Genomic DNA, 17,097 nt, shown 5'->3' on the forward strand with positions numbered 1-17,097 from the left:
CTGGATTGCATCTTCAATCAGCCACTGGGGTCTGGAGCAAAGTGAAGAAACATATACCAGTCTGCCTCTCTCAGAGATCTCTCACAGAGAAAGGACAGCCACATGCAGCTCTCTCTCTCACACTCTGGTAAAGGGCTGTGGCATCTATTTCTAAATTGCATTAATCAGCTAATTAAGAGAGCCTTAATTATGTTAACAGGGTCACGTCAAGGATGTTTTGCTCCAGTTGCCTTTAATAACCCAGACACATAATACAGTAGCAAAGGACTGGTTTTGGAAGCCCTTCACTCGTGCCCAGGCCAGTGAAAGATGCACTTGAGAGCATTGGCTTTCAATAAGGAGAGGGAGACCATGCTAAGTTATTCATCAGCATTGGCCCTGAGAGGGACAAACCAAGCACAATTGTTTTATTTGCCCTGACCAATGCCAAGAGGGACAATTTAATTCAAGTCAATTACATCAAATCAAGACCCCTCCTGAAGAGGCAAAGTATTTTATGTCACTGGGGTCTAATATGCATGAATAAATATTTATAGAAATGGTGAAGAGCTCTCAGGCTTCACATCCTATTACTGCCGTATTATTATGTTAATATTGGAGTGACGGAGTTGCACTCATGTGTCTACATTCATGGGTCAATGAGGAGAGATGAATCTGGTGCCACCTTGCCTTGTGTTTACTCAATAGAATAACCTGTGTTTCTATATCTGTACAAGCCCTGTTTCTTTCCGGCACAAGCAGTTCAAGATTAAGAATATACTTACTGTATGCAGACTGTTTAAACAAGCATGCAATAGAGAACCAGAGAACCCTTAGCAAAGGCTCCATTTATTTATTTATACGTTAGAAAAGCCCCTTGAAGAAAGGAGTGTTTATTACGTAAGAGCTGCCCCCAAAGGCTGAGAGACAGGACGGCACCTGAGAGAGACTGTGCAACGTGACTGCAGCCTCACACAAGAACCTGTGCAGGTGGAGAGCTAAGAAAGAAACGAGGAGAAGCAATGGAGAATGAGTGAGGGAGAGACAGAGATGCTGCCAAGATGTTGATGCTGGAAAGGCACACCTTGGGGTATCCTAGCGATATGAATACACCGTTGATGAAGGGTAACTGAGAACCTTGGAGCTCAAGTGAGCTCCAGGGAGGGTAACATTAGTCTGGAAAACAAAACACAGAACAGAGTCATGTAATAGGCCTCTCATATCATGCCCCTCTTTGTGAACCCACTGGAGGATGTTTAATTTATTTAATAGCCGCTGCTTTGACGGCACGACAGGCGTTTGGTGTGGAAAAACAGAAGGCTGGGACAAACACGTTAGGGCTAGGCCACTTTCCTCTCAGGCACAGGCATTATGGGATTTTTAAGGAGAAGATCTGTACTATCACCCATCTGGTGAAATAGAATTGCAGTGAACAAAACGCCACCCAATAAGGATGTTATGTCTTTCATTTACTTTCAATTAAAAGTTGTCACTCACTCTCTGACACCAAGTGGAATCTTCAAACTACAGGCTGCACAGATACAATTGCTGTACCATTTACAGATAGACAAATTAGACTAGAAAACCACATAATCTGCATATAAAGAGGTATTAAGGTCAGGGCCCAAACATTTTGCTTTGTGGTGTTTCTGGCCCCTTCTTCTCCACCAAGGTCACAGACACTGACAAGTCAAATCAATGTGCTAAATGGGTCTATAAGAATGCATAAATACACTGAGATGTCTGTGTGTTTTCTATTCACAAAGCATAAGCCACTGATTGCATTCCTTGCCACTTTCCACCCCCATGCTGTTAAAAGATGTAACAAATCAAGTGCCTCGACCTCTGAGATAGAAGTCATAGGCATGTCATTATTTTTTATGCATGCCGGCTCTGTAAGTGACAGTAACGCCAGTCTGACTATAGAATTGCTATGACAGGTTCATATACCTCTGCCACTCGTGACTATTCTCCTTTACCATTATAAAATGCAAATGTGATATCATCCCTTCTGCAAGAATATCCACATTCCAATGCATTGCTGAGCCTCTCTCTCACAGGAGCAGCAGCAGCATACCACTCCAAGCTTTTCCATGGCTGTTGTAGCCGTTTCCTCTCCTGAAAAGGGAATTCATTGAGTTAGAGATATAAGGAGGCGAGGGGAGAGGTGCTGACACATATTGGACTACGGTTTAGCTGTCAAAAGGATTATATGAAGAAAAGGGAAGAGGGGGGAACAAGGTTCTCTGACTAGCTATTGTTGGTGAAAATGGCTCTTTCAGATTAAACATTTTATGACACCCTGGTTCCGCCTTTGTGAGGGACAATGACTGACCGAACACTGTGGCTCTGCCAGTTAACTGGGGTTTGGTTGCTCCTTGGTTGCTTAACTCTATTCAGGGGTAGATAGAAACAGTCAATGGTCTTTCTGTTAATGCCAGTAGTGTGTATTGAATACATACATTATTGAATCCCTTGAGTTCCATCCAGCATGGTCGTATTGCGTAACATACATTTATAATATAGAACGTGCTTTATTTTTATATCATAGGCAGCTTTTGAAGAGAAAGTTTACATATCTCACGTAATAAAAAGCCATTTTTGTCTTCCGTTTTGTTGAAAGTCACTTGTATCCATTTTCACAGGAAGGGATAGCATACATTATTAATGTTGGCATCATTCATCAATGAACACAGGAAGGTATCCCTATCCTATAACACCTCAACTGGAGGAAAATGCCACTAGAACACCTGCTGTCACTCACTTCCCAGGCCTTATCATTGACCATTGTGATGATTGGTCATTACAGACCCATGTAACTGCCGGGTTAACATTTACTTACAAGGAGGTCTTGAAACCATGCCACTATATCACCGAAAATTGTCCCATGCTTTATCTTTTCCGAACCCTGTCACCTATGAAAATGTGAAACCTAGCTGAGCATTGTGATGATGGTGAGTTGGCCATGTAACTGTTGACAGGAGGATTAACATAGGCTTACACAGATATCAACGATGAACCCATGACTCAGTGGGGTCCAGGCTATTGTGTTTCTTAATCCATATCACTAATATACCACAGTTGATTTGATACCCAAATGAGGACAACAGCGCTGTGCGCAGCTAGCTTGATTTTAAACAACACTATACATCCTACACAATCTGACTATAACTATTATACAGCAAACTAAGAATCTTACACAGTCAAATCATAAATCACAGTGCGCACCTTATAAGATTAATCTGTTGTTTTCAGTCAGAAAGAGAGAACAACTCCTCCTAAAACATGGGAAAGAATATGTGAGTGAGAACAAAAATGTATGAGAGAGTCAGTCATCTGATGTCTTGGTCTGTGTGATCCCAAAAACTGTGTGAACCCCACAAACAATGTGTTGAGAGTTCATTCCATGGGATTAGGTATCCTCAATATGCAGTGACAATACAACATTTTTAAAAAAAGTTTACATCAAGTGAATATACCTACAGTATGTACAATAAAGTGTGATATATTTAATGAAAAGCATGTTGTGTAACATAATTGGCAATGTTACACTACTGTAACAGTAAAAATCCAGCATATCTTGTTTGGACCCCATGCGACGATCACACTGTAGTCATTCTTCTGACTGTCTTGGAGCCATCTCCACAGTGGTCAGTTGGGGCAGTACTCTCTCTGGTGGTTAGCGAGAAGTTACTGGAAGAGACAACATCTGGGATCTGGAATATAGAAAATGGGAATATTTTGTGACAGCTGAACTTTTGACCTTGCGCAAAGCTACTTGAAGGACAAGGCAAGGAGAGTGTGGTTGCCATATCGCAGTTGTAAATGAGAACTTGTTCTCAACTTGCCTACCTGGTTAAATAAAGGTGAAATAAAAATAAATAAATATCGTTCTCCCATCACCATTACTGATCATGCAACAACTCTGAACATTCCTTTGATCAATATTCCAATCAGTTACTGGTGTTATTTCTTAACAATCTTTATAAAACCATCTAAGAAGCTCCATTGGCTCATCAACATTGATGAACTAATATCCAATATATTATTGACTAACTTGAATCTACATTTTGAACAGCCAGTTAGTTAGTCTGTTATCATATACAGTACAGTGGGTGTATTATGAGTAAATCATGGGCCCTTGTCAAAACTAGTGCACTCTATTTTTGATTTGTTTAATTTCACCTTTATTTAACCAGGTAGGCTAGTTGAGAACAAGTTCTAATGTACAACTGCGACCTGGCCAAGATAAAGCATAGCAGTGTGAACAGACAACACAGAGTTACACATGGAGTAAACAATTAACAAGTCAATAACACAGTAGGAAAACAAATTTAAAAAAGAGAGTCTATATACATTGTGTGCAAAAGGCATGAGGAGGTAGGCGAATAATTACAATTTTGCAGATTAACACTGGAGTGATAAATGATCAGATGGTCATGTACAGGTAGAGATACTGGTGTGCAAAAGAGCAGAAAAGTAAATAAATATAAACAGTATGGGGATGAGGTAGGTAAATTGGGTGGGCTATTTACCAATAGACTATGTACAGCTGCAGTGATCGGTTAGCTGCTCAGATAGCAGATGTTTGAAGTTGGTGAGGGAGATAAAAGTCTCCAACTTCAGCGATTTTTGCAATTCTTTCCAGTCACAGGCAGCATAGAACTGGAACGAGAGGCGGCCAAATGAGGTGTTGGCTTTAGAGATGATCAATGAGATACACCTGCTGGAGCGCGTTCTACGGGTGGGTGTTGCCATCGTGACCAGTGAACTGAGATAAGGCAGAGCTTTACCTAGCATGGACTTGTAGATGACCTGGAGCCAGTGGGTCTCTTGACAAATATGTAGCGAGGGCCAGCCGACTAGAGCATACAGGTCGCAGTGGTGGGTGGTATAAGGTGCTTTAGTAACAAAACGGATGGCACTGTGATAAACTGCATCCAGTTTGCTGAGTAGAGTATTGGAAGCTATTTTGTAGATGACATCGCCGAAGTCGAGGATCGGTAAGATAGTCCGTTTTACTAGGGTAAGTTTGGCGGCGTGAGTGAAGGAGGCTTTGTTGCGGAATAGAAAGCCGACTCTAGATTTGATTTTAGATTGGAGATGTTTGATATGAGTCTGGAAAGAGAGTTTACTGTCTAGCCAGACACCTAGGTACTTATAGATGTCCACATATTCTAGGTCGGAACCATCCAGGGTGGTGATGCTAGTCGGGTGCAGGCAGCGAACGGTTGAAAAGCATGCATTTGGTTTTACTAGTGTTTAAGAGCAGTTGGAGGCCACGGAAGGAGTGTTGTATGGCGTTGAAGCTTGTTTGAAGGTTAGATAGCACAGTGTCCAAGGAAGGGCCGGAAGTATACAGAATGGTGTCGTCTGCGTAGAGGTGGATCAGGGAATCGCCCGCAGCAAGAGCAACATCATTGATATATACAGAGAAAAGAGTCAGCCCGAGAATTGAACCCTGTGGCACCCCCATAGAGACTGCCAGAGGACTGGACAACATGCCCTCCGATTTGACACACTGAACTCTGTCTGCAAAGTAGTTGGTGAACCAGGCAAGGCAGTCATTAGAAAAACCGAGGCTAGCGAATAGGATGCAATGCAGTCATTGAAAGTTAACTGTCCTCCGGCCAGGGGAGGATGATCTGGGCAGTCCCTGCAGTGCCCGTCAATGTGAGAGCCTGGGAGGTGTCAGGGACTCCGGCTGCAGTATGGAGACTGACTCTGCATTATTCAGCTTCAGTAAGTGGCCCTCTCTCCCTCTCCTTACCTTGTGAGCGCTGATGGAGTTCATCTGGCTGTGGGTTTCCCCAGTGACAATGAGGTCACTGCGGCCAGCGTCTGTCGAGTGAGAAACAGGCATTTACCTGACCTGACATCCCCTCTGACCATTTCACTGTACCACACTATGCTCAGGGGAAGAAGAATAGTACAGCGGCTCCAACATAGAACATGGCGTTATTATTACATCATAGTCAATTGTAGCCTCTAATGCTGTTAGGAGCCTATAATTCTTTTAACAAATTCTAAAAATCACAGATAAAATAGAATAGCCTATCCATTCTGATTTTCTATGCCTACCTACCTCACTGATCTCATTAGATGTTGAAGATAATGTGTCCTAATGAGGAACAGGGGTATTTGTCACCCTGACTCTCACCTGAGTGGCCCTCTGTGGTGTATCCCAGGTTGACCTCCCCCCCGGTCTCCTCGGCAACGGAGCTTCTCCCGCTCTTTGATTCGTCTATCCTGTGGAAACCAAGAGGAAAAGCCCAATGGAAAATATGACCTATTCCTACAGATCTCAGTCTCCTACAGCAGGAAAATGGTGTAACCTTGAAAGGAGCAACAGTTTTGTGAGCTTCATGTTGGTACTATAAATTGTCTTCTCTTGTGACTGCAGTGTACAGGCTATAGTGTTTATTTCCCCATTGTAATCTGCTGATACCTATGAAAAAATAAAGCCATTATAATTATTCAATTGATTTAGACTTAACAACTCTTCTGTCAGCGTGTTCACTGCTTCAATAGTAAAATAGTATCATTAGGGACATTAAAACTGCTGACAAATCTACTAGCTATGTTTGACCCTCCCTAGAGTATGCCGCACCAGTTTTGCACAGCTCCTTGACTCAAGCCCTCTCTGACCAAATCAAATCAAACTTGAGCGAATACAGAAGCATGCTTGCAGAATCATCCTTGGCACGGCATATGCCCTCACTTCATGAGAGAAGAGAGAAACTGTGCCTGGACTTCAAGTCCCCCTTCAGAGACTGATTACCTGCCTGCCGAGGACAAGAGTCAGGCAGCTCCACCAACAGTATATATCTGCTTTCAATTCCACAGGCCAGGGCGTCGCACATTCCATACCTATGCAAATTAATTTGAGTCTCCTGAATGTACATATTGTCATGAATTTCACTTGTGAGTTCAACTTGGATGTGTTATTGTGTATGTATTGTTTTCTGTTTCATTGACTGCCAGATGTGGATATTTTTGAGTAAACTAGAGTTCCAGTCTTAATGTCGATGTTATAATCTAATAACCATCTAATGTTCCAAATTATTCTCACTTCTTTATTTAATTAACTATAAAATCCCAGTCTCTTCTCAGACACAAGGTAGACTCGGAGCCATATAAATACATGCCTTTGGGTAGACTTATTTACTGATTTATGCTGAGTCCCAGCAGTAACTTGTGTAAAGGACTAATGGAATTTTGTATCAATAGGATGAGACTGTATTAGTTCCCTCTCACAAATGTTTTCCATAAATCGTTTTATGGATGGTTAGTCACGTCCTCGAAAGTAGCCACATTTGATCCTGGATCTTCATTCGTCAGCACTCACCAATAAAAATAAATATCTGTACCGTTTCAAACACTGTATAATCCCACATCAACAAGCAGGTTGAGAGGTTAGAAATAATGGCACAAAGAGCATCAAACTCTCACCTTATTGCCTCCGGTAGGCTTGATTCTGAAAGACAACCAAATACAGAAACATACATGTCATGATCTCATGTGATCTTACATTATGGCTATCATACAGGATTTTCACTGTCTCAATGCTCAATCTAGGCCTATACAGTAATCCTGACCTTGCTTGTGGTTGCATAGACCACAACATCATTTAGTCTGCTCAGTGTCTGAAGCTCCAAAATACATTCTAAGAAAAAAAGGTTCCAAAAGGGTTCTTCAGCTGTACCAGTAGGATAACCCTTTTTGGTTCCAGGTAATAACCCATTTTGCTTTCAGGTAGAACCCTTTTGGGTTCCATGAAGAAAGGGTTCTACCTGCAACCAAAAAGGGTTCCTCAAATGGTTATTCTATAGGGTGAATGAGTGTATGAGAGTGTATGACAGCTGTAAATGCAGCTTTCACTCGTTTTGGGCCAGCACACACTCACTGTAGCCTGAGGTCACTTTAGAAATGTTAGAGTGAAAGCCTGAGCTGATTGTTAATGAATATTATCACACAGCCTCATTACCTTTCTTAGCCCAAGGTCCTGGCCAGAGAGAAAACAATTCTATAACAATGGTGGTACAGATGGTGCCGGCCCAGGAAAAGGATAAACCAGACTCTTTTTCAGGAGGATTGCCTCGTCCTTTATTGTTTTAAACCCACACTGTTCAAAGTTATTAAGGTGAATATATTTAATCCACATTCTGTCTGAATAATTACAATGCATACATTAATCTTCAGCGTGTTGGATTAGTTCAGGGAGCAAGACTGACTTGGAGCCATGCCATTTTCTTAAATGGGAAAAATACTGATTATGTTGATTTGACGCTTTGCTGCCTGGGAATTACAATAAGGAAAGCAGCGGGAAAGGAACTGGACCAAATCAATGACAGTGAAAAGATACCAGACTATTGGGTGAATACTGTAAATGTACTTAAGAGGGCACACCTGCCTTATTAAGATAATCCTACAACTGCCAAATAACGGCCCTGATTTGCACTGGTCTGAAATCAGTTGCAGGGATTAGAGCAGTCTAATGTATTACTCAGGGGCAGGTTTTGTTATCTCACAGCCAGACGGCCGCCTCGTCACCCACAACAACGATCACCTCTGAGATGGCTCTCCAGAAACTCCTCACCAACCATCTCTACTCCTAAAGCTGCCAAAGACTCACAAAACCTTCTAGTCACTGGTTGCTGGTAACCCAGAAAGACATTAATCCCAGGGGTATGAAGTTGAAGATTTTTGGGGGTCACTTCAGAGACATGTTTGTGGATTGTGGCCCCTATTAGAGTCATAATGAATCAGTCTTGGTATATGTAACACCAGATCATAATAGATAGACATGATAGACATAACTCTCAGATTATTCAACCTAGAAAATGAAAAATAAACTAAATATGATTGTCTAACTCCTGCCTAATGTAATTCTCACCCATATTCATGAGTCTGTCTACCTGTGTTACTTAGTGACAGAATAACTTCATCTCCATAGAGTGACCACCAGGAGGTGCTGTGTCCAGTGTGTCTCTCCTGGACAACTATCTCTCCATGGTAGTGCTCCTGTGTTTTATGGACAGGTGGGGGGTTAGGCCAAAGCCAGCACTTTAGACCTGGAGCATTCTGCTGACAGTTGAAGTTCTGTATGTGTTCAAAAATCCATGACCTTGCCGATGCAGGTGTGGGGCACACTGCAGAATCACTACGTGTGACAGCCTAACTCCTTCATTATACTTTAATCATTGTTCCTGTGCGGGGGGGGACATTTTTCACTGAGCCTTATAAAAAGAAAAGAAAGGTGCTTACTTGCTCTTCTCCTCCGTATGTAACAGAGGACAATGCAGATGCTTAGCAGCAGGAGCAGGAGCACAGCGGACACAGAGGCTGTTACTGCTATGAGAACAGCACAGTCGTCGCATACATTCTCCACACCCACCTCTGCAACTAAAAAAATAAGGTCATTTATGAGGTTTAGTCCCAAATAAGCTGAAAAATTGCATTCTTCAATTAATGTTTTAATCAATAGACTATTATCAGGGTTTGCTGGCAGGGAGAGTGCCGTCTTTTGTTTACGCTATTGAATGTATTTCAAGACTACCCAAACCACAGAGGGGAAACTCAGTGAACGCAGCAAATCCTGCAGCTCCCAATACTCTATTCGTGTAGGATGACTTCAGAGAGATTGAGAAGACTTTGCTCCACTTCAATGGTGATTAAAGCCTTGTGTCTATCCTGCAATGCCTTTCTTGTAATTTCTCTCATCACCAATAACAACCCCCCACCGTCTGCTTTCACTGATGAATATGTGGACATAGACAAACCCCAGCTCAGAGTAGAGAGAAAAAGTGAGAGAGAGTGTTTATGTTTCTCACCCACAGTCAGACGTACACTGCTGGCCTGGGGCGTGGGGAGGGCAGAGACAGAGGCTAGGCACTCCACATGAGAGCTCTCTGCTGCCTGGACGCTGAGGTTACTGGTCAGGTTGTAGAGCCCATCCACATCAACAGGCCCTTCAGTGCTGATGTTGTACTGACTCTGGTCCACCTCTCTGCCATTCACAAGCCAAGTCAGACTAGGCACTGGGTACCAGCCTACAGCCAGGCACTGGAACAGGATCTCTTCCCCCTTCAGCACAGTCACGTTCCCCCCTGTGATGGCCACATTACCCCTCTCTGGAAAGAAATGTGTAAATGTTTTGGGATACTGTATGTATGTTTTTTTACAGTTTACCAGATCATTCTAGTTCATTGTGAGACTGATAGGGATTCTCTGATCGCAATTTACCTGCTCACTTATAGAGAGAGGCTTCTTACTCTTCCTAAATGATTAATCATGTGCCTCGAGGTCTCAATTGGCTGATGGGAGAATGCCTCTTTCCCCTCTCAGACACTGGCAACCAAATAAGCCACTTAGACTGGGCGATATCGTCTGTGAAGTCTATTGTCTAGCAGAGTGAAAGGCAGACGGCGCAGCAGAGAATTGCTATAGATAGACAGATAATTACTGACGCTTTGTCGCTTTGTCTAACTGAATTACATTCAGGATCAAAGCTCTCAATGTTCTGTGCACAATGACGGCTCCCCCATTCGTCATAGGCTGCGCTTTCATATTTGATTTGGTGTCATAGACTGTAAGTTGATGTGTAACTTTGATTACACCGACTCCCCTATTGAAAAGGCTGTAAAAGGAATCTCAGCAGTGCAATAAAGTAATGGGGATCAGAAGAAGAAAGCAGCATCTCACATCCATGGACTAATAAACTACTGCAACTAATTATGGATGGAAGATTGATACATTTGAGGAGAGAAAGTCAGTGTCTCACAACATGAGGCTCCTCCCCCATCATTCCAATCTAAGTGATCTCTGAAATAAGATTTCATAAGGTTTGTTAATCACAGTAAGCCTAGCCATCTTAGACAGGCTTGGTGACTGTTCCCTGAGAAGATGCTGTGTTTTTTCAATAGGGCCCTCGGCAGGGAAATTGTAACTCTGAGGGACAGCCTTTAATCTGGAAGAAGTATGGGCACTTTCTGCTCAGATTAGCAGTATTGTATGTTCCAACAGCACTAGTGGTTATGCATGTGTTTGTATGTGTGTCTATGTGTGAATTTATTCTGATGAACATCCAATCACCAAAGGCATACTCGGATTTACACCAGTGGCCTCATACTCGGCTCTAGCCCTTACAGCACATTCTGTTCATATTATATCAACCACATACAGACATATTGATTTGTTGAAGAGAAAATGTGTGTGTCTGCATGTGTGTGTTTGCGTGTGTGTGTGTCTGAGTGTCTGTGTGTGTGTGTGTGTGTGTGTGTGTGTGTGTGTGTGTGTGTGTGTGTGTGTGTGTGTGTGTGTGTGTGTGTGTGTGTGTGTGTGTGTGTGTGTGTGTGTGTGTGTGTGTGCGCATTCATGTATGTCTGTTTGTTTGTGTGTTGGACAATTAGAACGGAGGGCTGAGGAGAGCAAAGGGCCCGTCTCCAGTGTAGATTTGTGGCTCTCCTCCGATGGTATATTTGGACCAACAGGCCACAAATCACCAGAAGAGTTGCTGACTGGTAACTGGAAAACGCCTAGATGCACAATTAATTCAAAGGCTCTGAGATCCTTTGCATCCACACTGGAGGACTTGATCCACCATGCACTATTGTTAATGGGTAGTGGTTACATACACTGAGTATATAAAACATTAAGACCACGTGCTCCTTCTATGACATAGACTGACCAGGTGAATCCAGGTGAAAGCTATGATCCTTCTTGATGTCACTTGTTAAATCCACTTAAAATCAGTGTAGATGAAGGGGAGGAGACATGGATTGTTTATGTGTGCCATTTAGAAGGTGCCTGGGCAAGACAAAATATTTAAGTGCCTTTGAACGGGGCATGGTAGTAGGTGCCAGGCACACCGGTTTGTGTCAAGAACTACAACACTGTTGGATTTTTTCACACTCAACATTTTCCCATGTGTATCAAGAATGGTCCACCACCCAAAGGACATCCAGCCAACTTGACATAACTGTGGGAAGCATGGGCCAGCATCCCTGTGGAACGCTTTCGATACCTTGTAGAGTCCATGCCCCAATGAATTGAAGCTGTTCTGATGGCAAAAGGGGGGTGTCCAACTCAATATTAGGAAAGTGTTCCTAATGTTTGGTATACTCAGTGTATGTCAGTTATAATGTGTAGAATTGGCAATAAAGGAGGAATCCTGTGATATATTGAAGGCAATGGGTCATTGCTTTGTTCCCTCCTTTTTGCATGGATGACTTTATTCAGGCTTTTAGCTGAGCTCTCAGTTTGCAGCAGGGCAAAATTAGTTGAATAATGAGAGCGGAAAGGGGAATATCTGAATATCTTGTATTGTGTAATGTCATCATCATCATCTTTTTTTACATATCATCACAACCATCTCATTCATTTTTATGCTAAAATGTTGCAGAGTAAACATCATTAATACAATATTTATGTTTTCATCGCAAAATGAATTATTAATTTCACAGCTTTTCTTGTTACCAACCCATTTGTCTTTGGTCCAACTTTGCAATATGAGTGGAGTTTATAATAAGATTTAGGACTTGTGAAAAATGTAGAGGAGATATCAGCAACACCTCCTAGCATTGCTACTGTCCATACCAGCTTATCAGTTCTGGTGAATCCTGGCCCAGTGTATGGGTTGTAATCATTCTTCATGTTTCTTCATTTCTGGCTGAGTATTCTCTGTGGTAATTCTTTTCCATGCAGGGCATCCCCAGAAAACCCTCGGAGATGATTCACTGGAATACTTTTGGCTTGGAGAAATAACAATTTCAGCTAAATCTGAGGAGGAGCTCTGATTCTTATCCTGCCCTGACTTTTGAACACTATTCAATATTTGTGTTACTCAATCTCTCCACACCTTCGCCCTTGTGGAACAGTCTATCTGCATGCTGTCAAACGTAGTGAAATCAGAGAAATGCACTGTGGTTACAGTGGCGCAAAGCACTGCATCAACGATAAGAAATTGAATAACGAAAAGGAAAACAGTAATGTCCTCAAGATCCAAATAAAAGTTCAAGAAGAGTATTTTCAGTCATTCATGAACTTGCTCCAAATATATCAACATAATATATCTGAACAAGATAACCAATAGTTCAAAGCACAGACAGTGATACTTTGAAAAACATGCCTGTCAAGGAAATGCATTATGTGAAACACCACCCTTATAACTTAGAAGATAACAGTGGTTTAAATCCTCCTAGTGGAACAAAATAATGGATACCGGGATAAAGGAAGAGGGGGGAAAGAGAGAGAGATAGAGGGAACAGGAAAAGAGAGATGGAGGGGAAAGGGGAAAGTGGGAAAGAGGGAAATAGGAAACGAGAGACAGGGAAACAGGAAAAGATAGAGGGAAACAGTGATGGAGAAACATCTGGAAAGAGAGATAGAGGGGGAAAAGGGAAACAGGGATAGAGGGAAACAGCAAAAGAAGGATAGAGCAATAGAGGAATACAAGGATAGAAGGAGGAGGTGAGGGATGACAGACTAAATCCTGGCTGGTATATCATGGTAATTATTTAACCTTTATTTAACTAGGCATGTCACTTAAGAACAAATTCTTATTTACAATGACAACCTACCCCGGCCAAACCCGGACGACAGTGTCCAAATTGTGAACCACCCTATGGGACTCCCAATCACAGCCGGATGTGATGCAGCCTGGATTTGAAACAGGTACTGCAGTGACGCGTCTTATAACTGGCGCTCAGGAGAGTGCCCTCCACCCTGTATTTATAACTAGCCCAATCGATTTCCATCCCACACACTCCAACAATGTCATAAAGCCCATCAAAACAGCTAATGCAGCAGTCTTCCTTTGAGACAGGCCCCAAATGAATTCCCTCCATTGATATACACCTGGATCGATGTCCAACAACCAAATCAGCAGCTGTGAGAAAAACTAGAGAAAATCTACCTCGCGCATGAAACCCCAAACAAGTTCAAACAAAAGCTTTCAATTAAAAGAACAAGCCAATATGACTTAGGAATACATTGAGTTTTTGTCTCTAGGAGTGTGTGGGTGGCATCATCAAGGATAAGGTTCAACTTTTTGTTTATTCTGCTTTTCCTCTCCTAGTCAAGGTTAAATCCTTCCTTCATGTCTTCTTTCATTGAACCTTTATTTAACTAGGCAAGTTAGTTAAGAAAACATTCTTATTTACAATGATGGCCTACCCTGGCCAAACCCAGACGATGCTGGGCCAATTGTGCGCCGCCCTTTGGGACTCCCAATCATGGCCGGATGTGATTCAGCCTGGATTCTAACCAGGTACAGTAGTGACGCCTCTTGCACTGAGATGCCCCTGAATAGTGTTGCCACTGTTTAGTTTTCTTTGTGTGTGTATGCACGTGTACACGTGAGTGTGCGTACATGTGTGAGAGACAAGGAGAGAGAGAGAATCCATAAGAAACTAAAATCTCACTTCACAGCTGCCTTTTGAAATACTCTCTTCAAAAACCTTTGCAGTACAGTAACTGTGGCTCTTTTGTTTCTCTGCCATACTAAATACTGTCAGACAGCCAGTAGGCAGCCACCTCAAGGACAGCCGAATGAGAAAAGCACACAAACCTTGAACAAACAGATCGGCAGTTTGCCTCTGGATGTTTTGGAGGTCACAGGTCACCTGCCCCTGGTAGCTGCGCTGGACTCTATTCAGTGTAAATTCCCAGCTGGAGAGCTGATTGGTGGAGCAGTTAATGGCATTCACATTGGGGTTGTTTGAGAGAATACCGTACTGGGCTGAGATGGTCAACACAGAGCCACCGTTGAGGATCCACACCATCACCTGCCAGGGCTCAGCTGTGCTGCAGATCAGTCGGGCCGTGTCACCTCGCAGCAAAGTGATGGTTCTGGGATTCAGCTGCATCTGGGAATTCAACACTAACAGGGACAGACAGAGGGCGTCAGAAGCATGGTGGTCGGGGAATGTGGGTGACATTGGGGTGTTGTGATAAAATAATGATTGAGTTATAATAGAAACCAATGACACATTTCAGTGTTTGAATCCCACTGAATCACTCTCTGATATGGTATATGAGGTGTGACTGTCTTGGTTGATTGTGAGGCTGTTAGAAACAAGCACGATCTGACTAAGATTCATCCTCAAAAAAGCATTGCATAAAACTGACTCAAGAAGACTTTTGAAATGTGACCCACTCAAGCTTATCTCGATCTTTCTTACCCTAAATTTGCATATACATCTTTTGAATGCAGACAGAGGTAAAACATTAGTCACATGCTTGTCGGCTCCAGACAAGCATGTTAAACCAGTGGGTCCAAATGAGGAGAGCAACTCTAAATCTGTGCCGACCTGTCCAGATGGCAAGCAGGATTTGGCTCGGGCAACCAGTATTTACAGTGTAGAGTACAGACCAAAAGGACAATGTAAATTAGGGCCCATAGCAGCAGCAGGCAGCGGGTGTTGCACTCTCTAAGTAGCACTGCGCTGGGAAGGGGAAACAAACACATTAACAGCTGAAGTGCCATGTTAGATTTAATAACCAACAAGACCGTGTACCTGGTTAAGAATAGATAGACTGTATAGTCTGTGAGGAGTAAAGCTCTGCTGTGAGACATTTACATTACTCTCCTTCTTTAGAAAAGTCATCCCCCAATTGAATTTCCGTGGTGCATCACAACATAATTCCATTGATAAAGGGAGGTGTAAAGGGGAAAATATTAATGGGTCTGGTGCAACTTTGGAATATTAAATAATATGCTCATTTCCAAGTAATCTGGGTGACGTATAAATTGTTTGTGCAGTGCTAACTGTGTTAGCTGATATGGCCTATGTGGAGTCATAAATGATGTATCCATTTGGGAAATTAGGTCTGAGAAATATCTAGGGCAGCTTATATAGCTCATACTTTTATGGGAGAATGAATGAAGGAATGAACATTTTCATGCTCTAATTTGAGATGGGATTCAGCGACACTCTTGTCCCTGACCACTATATCCTCCAACTAACAAGAAACACCACCAATTTGAGGAAATTAATTATGCAGAGCACATATATCATTAGGAAGTTAATTAGTGTGCCTGTGGGTTTAATATCAAGAGGTTCAATGATCAACCACATTGTGGTGGTGGGGGGATTCTTCTGATATAAGAATCTAACCCAAGTGTAGTCCTTGTTGGTATGACAGTCTCACCCTGAGCCACACAGGCCAGCAGTATCAAGGGGATGAGGTTGTCCATACTTTCCAGAGAACAGTCAAGCCATTGTTCCAAGCTGAAATGACACAGAGACAAGAGAGTGAGATAAAAAATACATGAATGAACATGTGTTGATGCTAAACCTTCATTCATTACAGAATGGATGTGGCAGTGTGTTACAGATACAATCATGCACACCATGTTGGCAGTCAAAGGCAGTAATCTTGAATTGCTTTCTTTTATAAATTGGCAGGAAGAACATACTTTATTTTGTGTAATGAATTTGTCATTCAAATTTAAACATCTACTACCTCTGATTAAATGTACCAAAAATAAATCAAGGTGATTCAAGCTGTTTTTCCGCTTCAGAAAATGTTCTTCTCATATAAATGAAATTGACTTATCTCAAATAAGAAAAACACATCCCTAAAGTTTGTTCTCTAATTGTTCTCTAATCCTTAAGGTATAGTTTGAGAAGATACAATCTCAGTAAAATAGAGTAAGTCCCAAAAAATATACTGAAGAGATACACACCGACATGCACTATAACATTTGTATTGTGTAATCTCGATGCAACTTCTCAACCCTATATCTTGTAATAATCGTAGATATCCAATAAATCATCCCTTATATTATATCTTTATGGTAATATAGAATGTTTGTCCTCCTATTGTATATGCTAGATACCACAGAGCTGCTATATCCCACAGAAATATGTTGACTGGGTGAATTTATTGTTGAACAAAATACAGATTTTTTACAGTATCTATCTCACTTACCTCAGTGTGACTTTGTGGATTTCTGACAGGTACTGCACCACAGGCTGTGAGAGGAGGAACACTATTGATGATGCTTCTGATATTTCCTCTTGTGTGACGGTTGTGTACTGTAGCTACCATATCACCCAAAACCAGCCTGTTAAACATTACCAGACGAATGGGAACTTTGCTCCCTGCCTCGAA

General features: G+C 42.1%; 1 protein-coding gene across 1 annotated transcript; it reads right to left on the bottom strand.

Moving 5' to 3' along the window:
• Positions 1-1,106: 1,106 nt before the first annotated feature.
• Positions 1,107-17,069, bottom strand: igsf5b (immunoglobulin superfamily, member 5b). The gene is made up of 9 exons (XM_024443003.2): positions 16,915-17,069; positions 16,132-16,211; positions 14,549-14,860; positions 9,813-10,112; positions 9,247-9,384; positions 7,432-7,456; positions 6,140-6,228; positions 5,750-5,820; positions 1,107-3,695 (listed from the first exon to the last, which is right to left on the bottom strand). The coding sequence occupies exons 2-9, from the start codon at positions 16,175-16,177 to the stop codon at positions 3,582-3,584; spliced, it is 1,095 nt and encodes a 364-aa protein (XP_024298771.1). The 5' UTR covers positions 16,178-16,211; positions 16,915-17,069; the 3' UTR covers positions 1,107-3,581.
• Between the last annotated feature and the right edge of the window lie 28 nt (positions 17,070-17,097).

This window comes from Oncorhynchus tshawytscha, linkage group LG13 (assembly GCF_018296145.1).
Source record: "Oncorhynchus tshawytscha isolate Ot180627B linkage group LG13, Otsh_v2.0, whole genome shotgun sequence".
In the NCBI taxonomy this organism is placed as follows: domain Eukaryota; kingdom Metazoa; phylum Chordata; class Actinopteri; order Salmoniformes; family Salmonidae; genus Oncorhynchus; species Oncorhynchus tshawytscha.